The sequence below is a fragment of the Loxodonta africana genome, chromosome 5 (assembly GCF_030014295.1).
Source record: "Loxodonta africana isolate mLoxAfr1 chromosome 5, mLoxAfr1.hap2, whole genome shotgun sequence".
Lineage (NCBI taxonomy): Eukaryota > Metazoa > Chordata > Mammalia > Proboscidea > Elephantidae > Loxodonta > Loxodonta africana.
Window position 1 is genome coordinate 50,736,280 of NC_087346.1, and position 21,187 is coordinate 50,757,466.

At 36.9% G+C, this 21,187-nt stretch overlaps 1 protein-coding gene across 2 annotated transcripts in view; it reads left to right on the plus strand.

Moving 5' to 3' along the window:
* Nucleotides 1-20,162, plus strand: part of DNAJB14 (DnaJ heat shock protein family (Hsp40) member B14) — a 70,956-nt gene extending 50,794 nt beyond the window's left edge. The window contains exon 8 of one of the 2 annotated variants that reach the window (XM_064285509.1): nucleotides 5,507-20,159. In XM_064285509.1, the coding sequence (XP_064141579.1) occupies nucleotides 5,507-5,631 (125 nt within the window). In that variant the 3' untranslated portion in view covers nucleotides 5,632-20,159. Of the gene's footprint in view, nucleotides 1-5,506 lie in introns of both variants that reach the window. The other variant, XM_064285510.1, reaches the window with a different exon arrangement.
* Nucleotides 20,163-21,187: the final 1,025 nt, after the last annotated feature.

Below are 21,187 nucleotides of genomic sequence, written 5' to 3' on the forward strand. Positions count from 1 at the left end.
AACATTTAATCAATTCACTTAACTTTTTCCAGCCTCAGTTTCTTTAAAAGCTTTTAAAAACTCAGATTCTATAAAAAGGTTGACCATAAGAACCTGCTGAGATGATGTATATGAACAGAGTTTGCCATGGTTCTTGTTTTTGTGTTTGGTGCTATGAATAATAATGTAGACCACATAGTGTAATGGTTAGGAGCACTGACTTTGGAATTAGAGAGACTAAAGTTGAATCCTAGCTCTGAATCCCATCTCTAAGTGATTTGGGCCAAATACTCTAACCTCTGTGGGTTTATTTCCTGATATATAAAATGAGTAATGTTAATGAGTGGGAGGAAAAAATAGTAACTGTCATTTATATGATGCCCAGGTGGCACATTGGTTAAGACCTCAGCTGCTAAACAAAAAGGCCGGCAGTTCAAATCAACTTGACAGCAAGGGGTTTGGTTTTTGGTATTATATAATGCCTCTTGTTCCAGTCACTGTCCCAAGCACTTTATATGTATTAATTCATTCAGTCTTCATAACAACTCTGTGAGATTATTATATCTATTTCACAGTTGAAGAAACAAAGAAAGCTTAGTAACTTGCCCGAGGTCATAGAGATAGTCTGTGATTCAAACAGACAGTTTGTCTCCAGAATCCTGGCTCCTAACCACTGTACCCTACAGTCTTCTCAATAATACCTAACTTTATGGATTTTTTGTGAAAATTAAATTAGGTAATAAAATTAAAGTGCTTCATACATAGTAATGCTCAGAAAATGGTAGCAATCATCCTCTTCGTCTCTCCTTCTCTAGGGAAAATTTGATAAAACATAACCTTTGTATACTTCAAAGAGAGTTCTTAACCTCTCTGGTCTTGGTTTCTTCATTTATATAATGGCAGTTAGAGGAGATGTGACCTTCTTGGCTTCTGACTCTCTGAGTCTATGAAATCAGTCTGTTCTCTATAACGAGAGGGTTACATTACCGGAATGGTTTTCAACCTGGAGTGATTTTCCCCCTGCAAAAGACATTTTTGTTTGTCAGCACAAGAGGAGGGTAGTGTTTGTTACTAGTATCTAGCGGAAAGAGGCCAGGACTGCTATGAAGCATCCTACAATGCACAGGACAGTCTCTCTCCACCCCCAACAAAGAATTATCCAACTCAAAATGCCAGTAGTGGTAAGGTTGAGAAACCATACACTAGACAAAGATCTTAAGAACGGTAAACACCAGATTTCATTTTTTTTTTTATCTCTATTGTTATACACAGTAAGGGCATTGGTGTTTCAGTGGTAGAATTCTCACCTCCTATTATGCAGGAGACTGAATTAGATTCCCAGCCAGTCCACCTCATGTGCAGCCACCACCATCTGTCATTGGAGGGTTGCTTGTTGCTGTGATGCTGGATAGATTTCAGCAGAGCTTTCAGACTAAGGAACTAGGAAGAAAGGCCTGGCAATCTACTTCCAAACAGCCAGTGAAAACTGTGGATCACAATGATCCAGTCTGCAGCAATCATGGGGATGGCACAGGACTTGGCAGCATTTAGTTCCATTGTTATGGGGTCACCATGAGTTTAGAAAAACTTGATGGCAGCTAACAACTTTGGCCCATCATGGGCATATAGTAAATATTTGATATATATAATGAACATTTGACTGAATGACATTATTAAATTCATATAAATGAATATATGGAACACCTGATTATTTTGTTTAAAAGGAATGGCTAGCACATTAAATATATATATTTTAAAATACAAATTCTAGCCTCAGCCAAATATGAGTAGTTTTTGGATTACGCCTACTTACACTTTATTAACTTGAATAATTGGGAATTGACTGTATAAATGGGAAGAAGAAAGGAAAAGATATTAATGTTTATTGAAGGTAATGTAATGGTTAAGTGTAGGCTTTCGGACTGCCTCATATAATAAGATCCTGGCTCCACCAATGCATGACCGAGGGCAAGTTATGTAACTTCTTTAAATCAGTTTTCTTATCATTAAAATATGGACAATAATAGCACTTAGTATAATGCCTAGCACCAGTAAGTGTTCAATATTATTATTTATTATAGTTATAATTAGTTTTTATTGCATACCTACCATGAACTAAGTGTTTTTGCCTGGCACAATCAAGTTTAATCTTTTATCAGTCTAGCAACATAGATATTAATAGGTTCATGGACTCTTCAACCCTTGTTTTCTGTCCACTATACCAAGCTGCCTACAGCTATATTGTATACATTTATATGTATGTCTTTTAAAGTTCCAGGCAGAAGTTTTAGCCAATTCTGTTTTTAACATCATTCATCTGTAAAACAACTTGTTTGTAATTGTCTATAATATCAAAGAAACAAGAGACAAAACTGTTCGAGATTAAAGAGACATGACAATTAAATGTAATGTATAATCCTGAATTAGATCCTGGATGGGGGGGAAATTGCTGTAAAAGACATGATTTGGAAAAATTGGTGGAATTTGAATACGGACTGTGTATTAAAATAATGGTATTATTATTGTCATTAGATTTCCTGAATTAGGTAATTGTATTGTAGTTATATAAGAGAACGCCCTTGTTCTTAGAAAAGGCATGCTGATTAGGGATGAAAGGTCATGATGTCTACAGTTTACTCTGAGATTGTTCCACAAAATAATAACAATAACCACAATCACACTAATAACAACCACCTTTATTGTAGATAGATCTAAAGCAAATTTGACCAAATGTGAAGAATTAGTCAATCAAGTAAAGGGTTTTAGAGTGTTCATTGTGGTGGTGAAATGAGTTCTTTTATGTGGCCTTTTTTTTTTTTTTGACTTAATTCTTTGGAAAAACAGCTTGAGAGAGTCCTTCCCCACCCCCCACCCCCCCACCCACCCCCGCCAAGACCTGAAGATTTACCTTTGCCCTAGTTCTTTGAAGAAGCAACTTGTGTGTGTGTTGGGGTTGGGGGGTCCCAAGTTGTTTTCTGTTTGTTACCGGGAATTCTCCAGGTTGATTGACATTTCCTGGGTAAGCTGTAAACAACTTTATGGTTCTTTTTACCTGGCCAGGGCTTCAGTCTGCACTGTGGTTGATCTGTTTTATACACCTTGCAGGGATTGGTCGATTTGCTATTCAAATAGTGGCTTGAAGATCTACCCAATAGGATTGAGTGACTTGCTGTTCATAGAGGGGATCAGTCAGTTTGTGGTCCTGCTGGGAAGGCCAAGCCTTGAAATTGACAAGGAGTTTGCTTATATAAGCGGCCAACCCTACAAAAGTTTTTCAAAGAGAGAAAAAGTAGAGAAAGAGGGAAGGTAAGGAACCTGTTAAAAGAGCTGTAATATGGATCAAGGGCCATAACATTGAAGATGGCAAAAGGCCATAAAGAGGCCCTGCGGCACAGCCAGCAGTGACAGGCCCTGAAGGGGCCCTGCAGCAGAGTTGGCGGTGATGGCAGAAAGGTGCTGCTAGGAGAGCAGCCGCAAAGCAAGGTGCTACACTGGCCACGAGCTGGGCCAATTAACAGCAGAAAAGTTGATGGTGGGGAGGCCAAAGGCAGACAGCACAGCTGAGAAGCTTGTACAGCCAAGAGAAGGGCCTGTTTGCTTGCATGACAGAGTGGCTAAGAGACCTGTTCTTGTTAGAAGCCATCCCGCACTGAAAGGAGGGATGTGCTCTCCATACCTGGGGAGCTTTCCAGATCTCGCCAGTGTACTTTTTGATCCTGATCCTGAGTTGTTCCCATTAATTCCAAGTTGATCCTGATCCCAGGTTGTAGCCTGTTACTTATCTAATAAACCACATAACTTTGAGTATGGCTTGTGAGTTCTGTGTCCATTGCATTGAATTATTGAACCCAACTGAGAAGTAGAGACTGCCGTGGGGGAAGGAGGGAATGACCTCCACCTCACAGGAACTAGCTTTGTGCTGATCCTGATTCTAATCCCTCGAGAATTTAAACTATTCCTTTTGCTACATTACGGTAGTACTAATCTTTTAACTTTTGTGTAGGTTTGAAATTTTTCAAATTCAAATTCAGCACATCCATAGGACTTTTGAATGAAGATAGATTTACTTATATATATATTTATTAATTTATAAAAAATATATATTAATTTATAAAATAAATATGTATCTTATTTTATAACTTAATGTGAGAAAGATTGTTGGCTGATAAATATTCTTTTGTCAGTCTTTTTCTGTTTTAGAGTTAATTCTTTTCTAATATGTAATGTCTAGATTTTTAATGTCCAGATTGATATAGGTGGTTTATAAAATACAAACAATAATTTGAGATAATGGAAAGAATATTAGGCTGGGAGTTAGATTTGAATTGGAAACAAGACTGCCACTACTATTAGTGTGAACTTTATCGGTCTCTCAGGTTCCTCATTTGGGAATAGTCATCTACAAATGGATTTTACAAGTGCCTCATTTATAAATAAAGATGTATTTATTTGACTACATAAAATTTTTTGATAGAATTGTTAAATCCTAGCCTAACTGATTAACTAAGAATCATTTCTGGAGATCTTGACTAATGGAGTACACTTGTAAATATATTTTGAATGTGGTCCTGCCTGATGCACATAAACCAGAGGTCTTCTACTTTGGCCATCGTTTTCTAAGGAACTGATTTTTATTATATCTTCTCTAACTGTTCCCACCCTTCAAAAATGTTAATGGACGGTGAAATGGCTGAGAGTAACAGGAAAAAACAAGGGATATTTCCCTGAAGTATGTTTGGTTTATTGTCAATTTATTATTAATAATGCTATCCATGTACTAAAGGAAGCTCAAACCAACCAAACCAAACCCAGTGCCGTCGAGTCGATTCCGACTCATAGCGACCCTATAAGACAGAGTGGAACTGCCCCATAGAGTTTCCAAGGAGCGCTTGGTGGATTCGAACTGCCGACCCTTATGGTTAGCAGCTGTAGCACTTAACCGTTATGCCACCAGGGTTTCCACAAAGGAAGCTCAGAAGCACTTATTTACTGAGTACCACTGTTATGAGTCTAACAAGCATTTTCCCTCTATTGTGTTCCTTTAATAAGGTTATTATTACTTTTTTAAATTTAAGTAAAGTGATAACAGGATTTTAATTTTTATATTTAAACCTTTAGATAATTAACTTGAAACCTTAACAAAATGTCACAGCAAAAACAACCACTGGCAATATTAAATGGCACATGATATCCTTAGAACAAGAGACTGAGATGATGCTTCTGAGCAGTGGTTTTTAAACCATTGGAAGAGGGGTAAAGAAAAAGTGTTTGATGTAAGTTGCTAGGATCCTATCCTTAATTCTTTTCCAGAGCAACTCTGTGTTTTACGTGTAGGCTCCAGATAACGTTTTCATTTAAAGAAAGATTTTTCCATGAGAATGGCTTTTAGAAGTACTTAGATTTCTTTATATTTTTTTCAAAAGTCAGTTAATAGAAATATAGTGAAGGGCTTTGATGAAGCATCATTAGAGATTAACAACTGGATATGAATTATTTAATAAGTAAAAAAAAAATTTGTTGTTAACAGAAACAGATATGCAATATGCAGCAAAAGTATATCGTGATGATAGACTTCGAAAGAAGGCAGATGCGTTGAGCATGGACAACTGTAAAGAATTGGAGCGGCTGACCAGTATCTACAGAGGAGAATGAACTGGAATTTTTGTTTACACCTTTTAGCGTACTGTTTCTTTTTTTTCTGTAAGTAAATTTAGCTTCATCATGAGAGGTGAAGAAAAAGGTTTGATATAAAAAACTAAACTGAGTAGTTGCTCCCTGAAATCTTGGACTGTTTATGACCTACTGGGTCCTTTAAATAGTAAGCAACTAAAAACTAAAATGAATATTTTAGTTATGCTTCTACAGTTGTTTTCATGTTAAAAGCTTGTATGATTCCTAACTAAAAATATCTCAGAAAGGATTAGCATACCTGTAGCAATTTCCCGTTTTAGTGATTCTCTATTTTTTTTTTCTTGTCCTGTAAATATTTTTGGAATGATCATTTTGTGTACATAAAAGTTATTGCCTTTTTTATTTAAATTCTTTAAGTGTTTAGCTCCATGAGACACTTCTGCTTAAATTGTTGGAATAAATATTATATGACAATTATGTTTTCCTTGTCAGGTGTTGGATGTATGGAGTTTAAACAATGAAACTTTTTCAAAAAGAAATGAAAAAACAAAAACTGTTTAACTTTGTAAAATCTTTTAGTATTATCAGCTTAGAGGGAACTGATATTTTCAATATGCCATTATATCTAAAATATATATTGAGATAAATGAACTGGTACAGAGTATCAGTTTGCTATTTAGTTTTATGAATTGCTAAGCCATGCATAGAAATGAAATGCTATACTGATAGATTTTAAAGAAAATATAAGGAACTGGGTGTATAGGTATTAAATCAAGAGGGTCTTCAACAATAACTTGTAGATATGTCTTTTGCAATTCCAATAGTTAAAAGGCCCCAAACTGTTTATTTGTATGTCTTTGAAGGCTGCTAAAATTTATGAAGAAAAGGACCCACCTAAACTTTCCTGCTATGAAAATTTGCAAGTTCTTAGTGATCATTTAAGCAGGATCAAAAAGTAAATGGATTCTTATACAAATAAATAGTAAGAAAAATTACTACTACAATCAAGCTTTGTGCCTTTTAACCCTATTGCCCACTCCTAACCACATGAGTAGATTTCAGCAAACTTGTTTGATCAGAGCACGATCTGTTTAGTCACATGTAACAGTGAGCAAAATATAGCAGCAGGTAGAATAGTCATTTATAGAAAGTCATTCTTATAAAATTCTGAGCTAAAATCTGTTCACCATTGGGTAATTCAGTTACTCCTGTAGGAATAAGCTCCCAAATCAGCTGGAAATGGCAGTTTTTGGTGCCTGTATATTGAGAATGAAACTTTGATTTCTAGTCTTCTGTGTTTAACAGTTAAAATATTTTAATTATTTTGCATCATACTCAGTTAATGGAACAAGTGTTTAGTAGTTTGTGTGTGTGTGTGAATGCTAGATATAGTGGCAGTGTTCTTTTGATTTAAAGATTATTTCTGAATGTAGTTAATTGATGGCATCTATTGAATAAAACTGCTAAAATGACTATTTTCTCCTTTAAAAAGTGTCCTCTTGTATCCCTTTTCCCAGGTGAATCAGTAGAAACGTCTGATTGAATTAAGTTAAACTAAACAATATATTATCCTAGGAAAACTGGACATCCTAACCAGTTTTATTCTAGAGATGTGACCACTATGCCACCAAGGTTTCCTTAGAAGAAACAGCAATGCTTAAAAGAAAATTATAATTTTAAATATTCACTTGAGACTATAAAATGTGTTTTTAAAAAATAACTTATAATTATCTTTGAAAGTTCATATGCATTAGAAAATTTATAAAAATTTTCTTCCATTTATTTTTTCAGTTTCAGTAGGAAGTTTACACTATTGTTGTTGATAGATACTTTGTTGATCTGAACCTACTTGTTTACTGATTCTTTTCCCCTTAACCCTGGCTTTAAGGGGATACACAGAGTTAACAAGTTAAGTAAAGTTATGTATCATGAACTCACACACGGCTTTTAGACAATATTATATTTCAGTTGCATTGCTGCATCCCATTGCATTTCATCAAATGTTAGAGAAAATGTGTTTGATAAAATAAAATTCTCAAACAGCTGTGGGAAATGACTGATCAAATGCCCTGTAATTTAAGCCACATACAAAGTATAGAGGTAAAGATTGGGTCCTCAAGGTCACCTATATCACATTGTGGAACCCTGGTGGCCCAGTGGTTAAGAGCTCAGCTGCTAACCAAAAGGTCAGCAGTTCAAATCCACCAGCTGCTCCTTGTAAACCCTATGGGGCAGTTCTACTCTGTCCTATAGAGTCGCTATGAGTCAGAATCGACTCGACAGCGACAAGTTTATATCATGGTGTAAAGGCCCAACCAAGTGTCTTAGAATTTTGGGTTAATTCTACAAAGTAAGAAGCCTTTAACTATCTTGAGATGTAAGATTTTCATATTTGCACTCTTTTATAATAAAAATCCCAAGATTTTGTTCATCTTTTAGCTATACGAGTTTTGCACTTTTAATTAATTTGTACTGTTCATTTTAATCACTGCCTAAAAGCCCTAAATCTTTTGAGAATTACTTTATTAGCTTCTCTAACTGGTGTTTTAGAAGTTTGGCAGCAATTATTTTTATTAATGTACATTTTCATCCTTTTTTTACACACACATGCATACACACACACACATACACACACACAAACGTTATCGTCTTTGTGAATGTTTAGGGAAAAAGGAAATAACACCTTTTCTCCTCCTCTTGATTATTTAGTTCCCAAATAGACGGTGCTAATCATTTGTAATTTTTAGAATTTATTTTGATCAAATATGAGAATTTATTTCTCGACAATGAGAGGTTTCCAGTTATAATTCACCTAATAAATGAAAATAATTCATTTTGTAGCAGACTACATTTGAATACTTAAGTAAGTATTTGTTTCACAATTATTACAGGCTTATTTATGAACTGCAGGGATCTGGTAGAGGAAAGTAAGTCCTTAGGCATAGATATGCCAATGCATTAAAATACTCTGTATCTGTGTCAGCTCAGATGTTCATAGGAAAAGGAATGTGGAATGCCAGGCCTGTACTTTAACTGCACTTTTATGCTCATGTTTTTTCCTACCAAATCTTCAGTTCCATTAATGTATAGTTACTGAGAGAAATGATTAACCTCTTGATTTTCCTTCCAAAAACTAAAAACCAAACCCATTGCCATTGAGTCAATTCCGGCTCATAGCGACCCTATAGAACAGAGTAGAACTGCCCCATAGAGTTTCCAGGGAGTGCCTGGTGAATTTGAACTGTCAACCTTTTGGTTAGCAGCCATAGCTCTTAACCACTACGCCACCAGGGTTTCTTTCCTTCAGTCTGTAATATTTTAAAATGCACCTATTATTGAAAAAAAGACATGTTAATATTACCTAATAATGTATTCCTACATAGTTTTATAAAATAAATAAATCTATGTGAAGGCAGTGAAATATTTCTTGAGGTTGGGGCCTGAGGACCAAATGAGCCATCTTTCTAGTTAAGCAAATAGTATGTGAAAGAATCTAATGTTTTAAAATGAGAATATATATACATTTATATAGCTTCCCTATGTGAAGCTTGGGGTCAGTACTACCTATATTGCTGCTATCCATCTTTATACTGAGTGAGATAAACCAAAAGGGGATTCATAATTTTTTTCTTCCATACCCGAACAGAAAAACTTCTGAAAATGAAAAATCAGCCTAAGTCTTCATTTTCTCTAAGTAACTGAAAAACCTTGCTGTTAGCTAAGTTAAGGAGCCCTGGTGGAGCAGTGGTTGAGTGCTCAGCTGCTAACTGAAAGGTTGGCGATTCAAACCCAACAGCCAGCCAGACAGCCTTGGTTTTTTTGTTTATTGGCCAAGTTTGGCTACTGGCTAGTTAAAATCCATAAAATTCTCTACAAAACAAAAAGAGTAGTCTTGCAATAAAGCCAGTTGCTGTCGTGACTCATAGTGACCCTATAGGACAGAGTAGAACTGCCCCATAGGGTTTCCAAGGCTGTAATCTATGGAAGCAGACTGCCACATATTTCTCCTGCGGAGCCACGGTGGGTTCAAACCACTGACCTCTTGATTAGCAGCCAAGCACTTAAACCATTGCTCCACCAAGGCTTCCAAACATTTTTTTATTCTAATTTTTAATTACAAAGAAAAAGTGGATAGAATGAGGTTGTTCAAGTAATTCTTGCACATCCCTTTAATAATCCAACAGGTGACACAGTCCTAGGATTCAGGCTTCCTTTTTGGTTTCATGACTATTAAATAGATATTTTCATATAAGTGGAAACATACTTCTTATATTAAGGATTATGTAACCACATTTTTTGTAAATTCCTTGTGTGTAACTATATCCTGTTAGTAGGAAATTGCTTTTTGTTTAATTTGATTATCTGCTGGTGTTGGGGCCAATAGATTTGTGAATACTCTGTGGATGTGTCCATGTATAGGTGTGTATATATATATGTATTTTTTTTTCAAGCTAATACCTCAAATGTGTGATTGTTTAATATATATCATACTATGTTTGCACAGGGCAGGGCTTCCATTAGCAGTGGATATACTTATTTCTGACTTTGAAAAATCAGTCCACAGAATTTCATTGGTATGAATTCTTTTGTATTTTAGTATAGGCATTCCTATTATAAGGCCCATACTTCAAAGATAATTGGACCTTCCAGTATTTGGCAATCTGGAAATATGTAGGGGTAAGAAGTGTTTCTTTCGATGTCTTAGTTTAATAAGTTATTAAAAACTGTGATTACTTGTTTCCAAGAGGTCTAGTAACAGCATAGCATATGACACCTGACATGAATGTGAACTAGTGTCATTTACTTCAGCACAAGAGTTGGGACATTCCAGTCTGATATTCTACTTTGCCATTTTAGAGCACCATTAAAATAATACAGATTTTCAATGGTATTGGCATATTTTAATCATCAGTTTCCAAATGAATTGATTTTGAGTCGGATGACGATGCCAATGAGAAGGAAGAAACTCACACCTAGATGATATTTTGTAATTTATTTATATTAAGAAATGCTTCTTACCTAATTTTGCTTTTTGGTTTGTTTTTGACTTTTGGATTGCAACGTGAACATTTCTTTCCATTTAAACTTTAATTTGTTTTGAGAATCTGCAGATGCAATTTTAATGGAAGCCTTGTACAAGTTAAATGAAGTGAAACCAGTAAAGATCTTACTTTATTTGTCTATAGTGCATTCAAGATTATACAATTAGGTTTAAAAATGAAATGTCTGATTTGTAATATATTTAATGTTATATCAGACTTATATAAAAATAAAATTTTCTGTGTGAGAACTTAAAGAAAATGGCATTTGATTTTTAATGAGTGTTCTGCTGAATGATTTATGATGAATTTTTGTCTTTCGGTCTGTAGTTTATCTCAATATATAAATAAAAAAATCTGTTCTCACTGTAAAAGACTTAACTTTTTATCATGTTTTATACTCATAATATGTCCTTACTTTATTCATTCAACCGTTCAACGAATCGATGGATGCCTGCTAGATCCCATGCAGTGAGCCAAGTGCTGGGCATTTATCACTGAACAAGACAAAAATCCTTCTGAAGTTTATATCTGGCAAGGAAAATAAATGTCAAATAAGTAAGTTATGATAATTATGATGAGTGCTACAAAGAAAATTACAAGCTACAATGAGAACCTACATCTGAAAGACCTAAACTGCTCTCGGAAGGTTGGGGAAGGTTTCTCTGAAAAAGTGAACTTAAGCTTAAACCCAAAAGATAAGTAAGAGTGAGGTGAATGCTAAAAAAATATTTCACACAGAGTATGCCAAGTTGCTAAGCTCGTAGGACCCTTAAGGGACTAAAAACAAACTTGTGTGATTGTGGCGTAAGGAAGCCGGGTAGGCGACAGAATTCAAATTAGGATGGGAGCCAGGTCTCATAAGACCATTTAGAGCATGATGATGCTACTGCATTTTATACGAAGTCAATGGAAAACCTTTGATATTTTTAATTTGGGAGTTACATGATCAGATTTGGGTTTTTAGAGTATTACTTTGGTTGCTGTGTGAAGACTGAAGGGAAAAAGTAAATGTAAGAAGGATAGGAGTTTATTTTTTTCATTTTGTTATGCTTTAGATGAAGGCTTACAGAGCAAATTAGTTTCTTGTTAAACAATAATGCACATATTGTTTTGTGACAGAATAGGAGGTTATTGTTAAGGGAAAGATGATCATGGCTCAGACCAGAGTGGGAATATAGATAAATGAATGATGTTAAGAGAGATTCAAGAGGTAAAATCAAGAAAACTCTTTGATTGATTCTATTTGGGATGAGTGAAGGGTGCAGTTAAAAACAAGGCTAAAATTCTCTAAAAATTTGGGTATGAAAGGGAGTAGAGAAAAAGGGTGGTGGCTTGAAGATGATATGGTTCTAAGAGAACTTTAATTTTTTTAGTTATGATTTATTACATGAGAGACCTCACCCCATTTTTAGTTTCTGATAGGCAAGGGTATGTAGAAAGTGAAAGCAGAGAAAAAGAGAATGTATGGCATTCTCTTGGCAAAGGTGGAAGAATTGGCTTTCACTAAAAGAGAGACACCCTCTGCTTTCTTACAGAAAGGAAAGCACAGAGGATGGGTGCAGATGCACGTAGATTTGTAGTGTTGGTGGCAAGATATTATGGCTTCCATTTTCCTGATAAAATAGGCAATTTGTCTATATAGAGTGGGGAAAGGAAATGATAGGCAGAGGCTTAGAAAGAATGAAGATTTAAAGGATTTGTTTTCGTTGAGTCAGCTGACTAGTAAAAAAAGTAGGATTTCAACAGATCCCAAGGTTGTGATAGAATTTACAATCTGTATAATATTTCTCCAGCCTGACCCAGCAGCCTAGGTGTAGGCATGGAGAATATAACTCATATAGTTATCCAAATTTGGGGTTCTGTCAAGCAGATATAATAAAGTAAACTGGGTCGAGGAATTTGAGATGTTGGCAAGTGAATGATCCCCCTGATTGTCTGTGGGAAGTAGGCCAATGATTGGAGCAAGTAAAGGTAGGTGGAGGCTAATGGACAAAGTGAGAGTAGTTAGATCAATGGACTTTTAAGTTTGAAGAACTATTGTGGGAGCTGTCAAGTTAGGAAATTGAATACAGGGAATGTTTAAATTACCGATTTCTGAAGTGAAAGTCTAAATCTAGGGTATGATGATAGTGGGTGATAGAATAGAAGAGACTCTTATTACCTATGACCTTATAATTGTGTTCTCAATGGGCCAAATCCCTAATCATAGCCAGAATCAGCTTTAGCAAGGCATTTTTCAATGTGGCCTGTCTAAATGATAAAATAATTTGCTTTTTTGTATATTGGAGAATCAGTTAGACTCCCCTCCCCATATGAGTTTGAATACCAGCTAGAATTTTCACAGGACAGTAGAGGCAGCCTAAACTCTGATTTTCTAAGCATCCCACATCCCTCAGCTTAGTTTACCTATTTCATTTTAGTCTCAGAAGACAATTTTTGTAATGTTTACTGTTACCACAAAGACCTACCTTTGTACCAGCAAAAAAATGGAAATAGCAGTCGTTAGGATTTTATTTTGAGAAACTGATATACTCACTTTTGGAAGAGTATGCAGTCATTAAAAGAGTATTCAGTTTCCTCTAAGAGTAGTGAAACTGATTAAGTTAAAATGTTGGAAAACAAAATGGTTCTATCTCACTAAAATACAAAAAACTAAACCTATTGCCGTTGAGTCAATTCCAACTCATACCGACCCTGTAAGACACAATAGAGCTGCCTCATAGGTTTTCTAAGGCTGTAATCTCTGCGTAAGCTGACTGCTATATCTTTCTCCCATTGAGTGACTGATGGGTTTGAACGACCAGCCTTTCAGTGCCCAACCAAGAGCTTTAACCACTGAGCCACCAGGGCTTCCTTCTATCTCATTATACATTTAATATTTATCTTTTAATCTTTTAAAATGTCTATTTAGGATCTTTTATACTGTACATAATATATTAATATAGTAGTATATGTATATATCCACCACTCTTCTGTCAGTTTATTGTATGGTGGTAGCTTACATGATGCTCAGAGCTATGCCACCAGTATTTCAAATACCAGCAGGGTCACCCATGGTGGACAGGTTTCAGTGGTGCTTCCAGACTAAAACAGACGAGGAAGAAGGACCTGGTTATCTGCTTCTAAAAAAAAAAAAAAAAAATTGGCCCGTGAAAAACATACAAAAAATAGAACATTGGCTGATACAGTGCCAGAAGATGAGCCCCTCGGGTTGGAATGCACTCAAAATATGACGGGGAAGAGCTGCCTTCTCAACGTAGAGTCAACCTTAATGATGTGGATGGAGTCAAGCTTTTGGGACCTTCATTGGCTATGTGGCATGACTCACAATGAGAAAAAACAGCTGAAAAAATCTGGTAATAATTGAAATGTGCAGTGTAAAAGTATGAATGGAGGAAAATTAGAAATCATAAATAAAATGGAATGCTTGAAGATCAATATCCTAGGCATTAGTGAGCTGAAATGGACCGGTATTGGCCATTTTGAATTGACAGTCATATGGTCTACTATGCCAGGAATGACAAATTGAAGAGGAATGTCATTGTATTAATCATCAAAAAGAACATTTCAAGATCTATCCTTAAGTACAATACTGTCAGTGATAATATAACACCCATACGCCTAAAAGGAAGACCACTTAATACTACTATTATTCAAATTTACACACCAACCACTAATGCCAAAAATGAGGAAACTGAATATTTTTACCGACTTCTGCAGTCTGAAATTGATCAAAGATGCAATCAAGATGTTTTGATAATTACTGGTGATTGGAAAGTTGGAAACAACAAAGATTCAAAGTTGGAAAATAGGGCTTGGTGACAGAAACAGCACTGGAGATCAAATGATAGAATTTTGTAAGACCAATGACTTATTCATTGGAAATACCTTTTTTCAACAGCATAAAGGGCAACTATCACGTGGACCTTGCTGGAAGGAATACAGAGGAATCAAATTGACTTTGCAAAGAGACGATGGAGAAGCTCGATTGATATCATCAGTCTGAACAAAGCCAAGGGCCGACTTCAAAATAGACCATCAATTGCTCATATGCAAGTTCAAGTTGAAGCTGAAGAAAATTAAAACAAGTCCATGAGAGCCAAAGTATGACCTTGAGTATATCACACCTGAATTGAGAGACCATCTCAATAGATTTGACACATTGAGCAATAATGACCAAAGACCAGACAAGTTGTGAGATGACATCAAGGACATGATACATAAAGAAAGCAAAAGGTCATTAAAAAGATAGGAAAGAAAGAAAAGACCAAAAAGGATGTCAGATAAGACTCTAAAACTTGCTCTTGAATGTAGAGTAGCTAAAATGAGGGGGGAAATGATCACATAAAAGAGCTGAACAAAAGATTTCAAAGGGTGGCTCAAGAAGAATATGCAAAGACCTGGGGTTAGAAAACCAAAAGGGAAAAACATGCTCGGCATTTCTCAAGCTGAAACAACTGAAGAAAAATTTCAAGTCTCGAGTTGCAGTATTAAAGGATTCTATGGGCAAAAGATTGAACAATACAGGAAACGTAAAAAGAAGATGGAGGAATACACAGTCACTATACCAAAAAGAATTGGTCGACATTCAACCATTTCAGGAGGTAGCATATGATCTAGAACCGATGATATGAAGGAAGAAGTCCAAGCTGCACTGAGGGCATTGGCAAAAACCAAGACTACAGGAATTGATGGAATACCAGTTGAGATTTTTCAAATGGATGCAACACTGGAAGCACTTACTCGTCTAGGCTAAGAAATTTGGAAGACAGCCATGTGGCCAAACAGCTGGAAGCAATCCATATTTGTGCCCATTCCAAAGAGAGGTGATAGAACAAAATGCTGAAATTATTGAAAAAATATCATATCACACACAAGTAAGATTTTGCTGAAGATAATTAAAAAATGGTTGCAGCAGTACATTGACAGTGAACTGCCAGAAATTCAAGCCAGATTGAGAAAAGGACATGAAACGAGGACTATCATTGCTGATGTTAGGTGGATCTTGGCTGAAAGCAGAGAATACCAGAAAGATGTTTACCAGTGTTTTACTGACTATGCAGAAGCATTCACTGTGTGCATCATAACAAATTACAGATAACATTTCGAAGAATAAAAACTCCAGAACACTTAATTTTGCTCATGAGGAACCTGTACATAGATCAAGAGGCAGTCTTTCCAACAGAACAAGGGGATACCGTGTGATGTAAAATCAGAAAAGCTGTGTGTCAGGGTTGTGTCCTTTCACCATACTTATTCAATCTCTATGCTGAGCAAATTATCTGAGAATCTGGACTATATGAAAAATGAGGTATCAGGATCAGAGGAAGACTAATTAACAATTTGTGATATGCAAGCTTGCTTGCTGAAAGTGAAGATGAGTTGAAGCACTTACTGATGATGATCAAAGACTACAATCTTCGGTATGGATTACACCTCAACCTAAAGAAAATGAAAATCCTCACAACTATACCAATAAGAAAATATGATAAAAGGAGAAAATTTTGAAGTTGTCAGGGATTTCATTTTACCTGGATCCACAATCAACACTCATGGAAGCAGCAGTCAAGAAATCAAATGACATATTAAATTGGGCAAATCTGCTGCAAAAGACCTCTTTAAAGTGTTAAAAAAGAAAAGATGTCACCTCGAGAACTAAGGTGCTCCTGACCAAGTAATGGTATTTTCAGTCACCTCATATGCATGCAAAAGCTGGACAATGAATAAGGAACACTGAAAAAGAACTGTTACCTTTGAACTGTGGTGTTGGCGAAGAATATTGAATATACCATGGACTGCCAAAAGAATGAACAAATCTTTTCTTGGAGGAAGTGCAACCATAATGCTCCTTGGAAGTAAGGATGATGAGACTTCATCTCACATATTTTGGACATGTTATCAGAGGGATCAGGCCCTGGAGAATGACATCACGCTAAGTAGAGGGCCAGTGAAAAAGAGGAAGACCCTCAATGAGATGGATTGACACAGTGGCTGCAAAAATAAGCTCAAGCATAACAATGTGAGGATGGTGCAGGACAGGGAGGTGTTTTGTTCTGTTGTACATAGGGTGGCCATGAGTTGGAACTGACTTGACAGCACCTAACAACAACACCAGAAAGCCTACTTAGCTTCATGCATTTGTCATCTTGTACCAGTTGGTTCTGACTCGTAGCGACTCTACGGACAGAGTAGAACTGCTCCATAGGGTCCAAGAATGTAATCTTTATGGAAGCAGACTGTCACATCTTCTTTCTTCAGAGTGGCTGGTGAGTTTAAACTGCCTACCTTTTAGTTAGCAGCCCAACAAAGGACTTACCTGCTACACTACCAGGCCTTCCTTTTGCTGTAGGCCACCATTATTATTACATTACAGAGGAAATGGACTGCTGTCAAGTTGATTCCGACTCATAGCGACCCTATAGGACAGATTAGAACTGCCCCATAGTGTTTCTAAGGAGCAGCTGGTGGATTTGAACTGCCAGTCTTCTGGATAGCAGCTGAACGCTTAACCACTGCACCACCAGGTCTCCGAGGAAATGGATGGCAATGGAGTGTCCAAAACCAAAAAATTACTTTTGTTTTATTTTATTTTGACAGCTATGTGTAGTTTTAAAGGTTGGTTGCTTTTAAAGAAAAAAGTGGAACTGGGCTTCTAGTTCGTAGTTACATTGCTCTTTAATGTACTAATAAATTACTTAGTTTGATCCCATGTACAAAGATAACAGCATCTTTTGAAACACATTTCAAAGAACATATTTTGTATTGCAAATTAGGTATCTGTCAGTTTAGAATTACAATTTGTTTCTTAGTCTTCATACTTCAGTGGCAATATTTTCTCTTTGTACAATTATGGTAGTATTACAGATATGCCCCCATTTCAAATGGATGTGTTAAAACACAATCTTAAACTGGCTTCTTTATTCCAAACAATATTTCATACTGAAAATGAAGAAGGACCCAACAAATGTAGAATTTATTATGATATAGTTGACTTATGAGTTAAATCTCAGTATTTTATTAATTACTTTTAAAGTTGCTATTGCAAAAATACTAAGGATTTTTAAAATTTGGAGCCCTGGTGGCGCAGTGGTTAAGGGCTACGGCTACTAACCAAAAGGTCGGCAATTCGTATCCACCAGTTGCTCCTTGGAAACCTTATGGGGCATTTCTACTGTGTCCTATAGGGTTGCTATGAGTCGGAATCAACTTGATAGCAATGGGTTTGGTTTCAGTTTTAGGTAGAAGTATTACTGTTTTACATAATTTAACGAGCCTCTTGTTACTCAAATAAAACATTAACTTTTTCTGTCCTGAGCGATGATTGCATATCTAGAAAATTTATGGGATAAAATTTGGAAGAGGAAACTAGAACCTGGCTTCATTATGCCTAGAAACCAACCACTCTGATCTTTTCTTTAGATCTTGTATACTCTCCCACTGTCTTTGACCCCAATCTCCCACCCTGTGTTCAGCACCACTTCTACTGTAATCCCATATAATATAGGCTATGGAAAGTTAATAAACTCTGTCATATTTTCAGTCAAATCGAAGGGAAAATATCACTGTATTTCATCGGATCTAATAAGCAATCAATTTAAGATACATCTCAGTTTCAGAGATGTTAAAATGTTAGGGGGAAATCCATCTCAGAATCGATGAAATACAGTATCATGCATTTCATTCTAACTTTATTGGTGATATCAGAGCCTTTGTTTCTGATTCTCTTAAAGTTCTCTTACCTGTTATATACAACAGAGATCTCAACTTTTTTTATTCTGTTTTTTTAACAATATATGCAGTGTCTTTACTAACTATATATACAGGTACTGGTATGCTGTGAAGGAGCCCTGGTGGCACGATGGCTGCTAACCAAAAGGATGAAGTAATCAATTTGGCTAGAGTAGAAGATTCACACTAGAATGTATTTGGAAGTCACTGCTCTCACAGGGATCACAATAGAGGGTCACAGACAGAGCTGGAGAAAAATGTTGACCAAAATTCTAACTCAAAAAGAAAGGCCAGATTTGCTGGCCTGACAGAGACTAGAGAAACCCTGAGAGTATGGCCCCCAGACACCCTTACAGCTCAGTAATGAAGTCATTCCTGAGGTTCACCCTTCACCCAAAGATTGAACAGGCCCATGGAACAAAACAAGACTAAAGGTGTGCACCAGCCCTGGGGTAGGGACTGGAAGGTAGGAGGGAACAGGAAAGCTGGTAACAGGGAACCCAGGGTTGAGAAAGGAGAGTGTCGACATGTCATGGGGTTGTTAACCAATGTCATAGAACAATGTGTGTACTGTTTGATGAGAAACTAGTTTGTTCTGTAAACCCTCATCTAAAGTTCAATTAAAAAAAAAAGTACTCAGAAGTAAAATAGAGTATTAGTGCCAGATTAAAGACTGTCAACTTTTTCTGTGATGGTACATCACTAAAGATCTTCTTAGCAGGCAGTAATGAGTGTTTTAAGAAGGTTCATCTGCCAGTTATTAAATGGCTATTGATATAGTCTTGCTGAGTAGAAATACGGTCTGAATCAAGAATTGAAAAAATACAGATGCAAAAATCATTGTTAGGGAAGAAAAGACATATCATGAGGAAAGAAAGAGAGCAGCCAAACATGATTCCTGACTAGTAGAATCATGGTACTGGTACAGACATAGGAGAAACAGGTTTATTAGACCCAAGTTTTTTAGAGCTTTTGAGTTAGAGCTGACAGTAAGGTATGTAGGTAGAAATATCCAACATCCAGCAAGCAGCTAAGAATGTGAATCTAGAACTCAGAGGAAAGACTCACATTCTCAGAACACGGGAAAGAGAACATTGCAGAGGAACCCAAGATAAGCTTGGGAAATGCCATCATCTGAACAGTTAGAGACTTGAGTGGGTGGGGACCTGAAACAAATAAAGCGGTGTCCCAGAAACTAAGAAATCAAAGATTTTAAATAAGGAAAAGGAAGTAATCTTTAATGATGTCAACTGCTATGGAACTGTCAAGTTCACTTGTAAAAATTTGTAGGTGCTCAAACAGATTTTTTGGATGGTAAGTCTGGTGTGAGGAGGGAAAGAAGAGCCAGGGAAACCCTGAAAAGTAACTAGGTTTATTGTGCTCACAGTTCCCAGAGGCAGGGAGGCACAACACACCATGATGCAGGGCCACACAGGGGTTGCACCCAGAGAAAAAACCCAAACCAAACCCACTGCCGTCGAGTCGATTCCGACTCAGCGAAGGTAACAACAAATTATAGGAAAAGGCTTATGTGTGGCAAGCAGGGCAGGGTTAGCTAGGTTTTTCTGGTTTCCTGGGGAATAGGCATTCTTGAATAACTCTGCAAGCTCAGGGGGTATAGAGGGCTGTCCTGAGTTGTTAGGTACCTGGCCCTGGGACAATTAGGATGGGTGCATAGTGGCCCAGGAATGTGAGAACCTGATGAGGGGAGTGGTTGGAGAGTGGAATTAATCAGCTGCTCAAGAAGGTGAACGGACTAGCCTCCAGCCAGGGCCTCAAAGCAGTCAAGACAGCATTTTTTTTTTTTTTTTAATTGTGCTTTAAGTGAAAGTTTACAAATCAAGTCAGTCTTTCATACAAAAACCCACCTTGCTATGTACTCCTAGCTGCTCTCCCCTTAATGAGACAGCACACTCCTCCTCTCCACCCTGTATTTCCTGTGTCCTTTCACCTAGTTCCTGTTCCCCTCTACCTTCTCATCTCGCCTCCAGAGAGGAGCTGCCCACATAGTCTCCTGTGTCTATTTGAGCCAAGAAGCTCACTCCTCACCAGAAAATGATACTGTCTTACAGTCCAGTTCAGGCCCTGTCTGAAGAGTTGGCTTCAGGGATGGTTCCAGTCTTGGGCTAATAGAGGGTCCAGGGACCATGACTTTCAGGGTCCCTCCAGTCTCAGACCATTACGTCTGGTCTTTTTTATGACAATTTGAGTACTGCATCCCACTGTTCTCCTGCTCCATTAGGGATTCTGTTATGTTCCCTGTCAAGACAGCATTTTAAGAAAATTATATTACAGTAGATCATTTGTGACATTTGGGAACTCTATGGTTTACAATTGCCTCTTGTCAGGTATAGTTGTAGGAAATATGTATCCAAGACTTTTCACCATGTCTTAGGCTAGACTTAATCCCTTTTGCATTCCTGCTTTTAGGGGCGGGAAATGAAGATCAGTCTTAAACAAGTTTCCATAAATCTCTTTTCCAAGACATACTACCCAGCTTTGAATAAATGAAACCAGAGGTAATCTGCAACTAAAGCCATGAACTTCAGTTTTCCTAGGAGGGGCTAAGGCAGTGGTTCTCAACTGGGGTGTGATTTTGCCCCCCAGGGGATTTTTGGTTGTTACAAAAGTGGGGGGGGGTGATGGGGGGAAGGGAGGAGGGAAGACTGCTAGCATCTAGTGAGCATAGGCAAGGGATGTTGCTAAACAGCCTAAAATGCACATGACAACCCCCTTCAAAAAAGATGTATCTAGCCCAAAGTATCAGGAGTGCAGAGATTGAGAAACCCTGGGCTGAGGTGATCGGA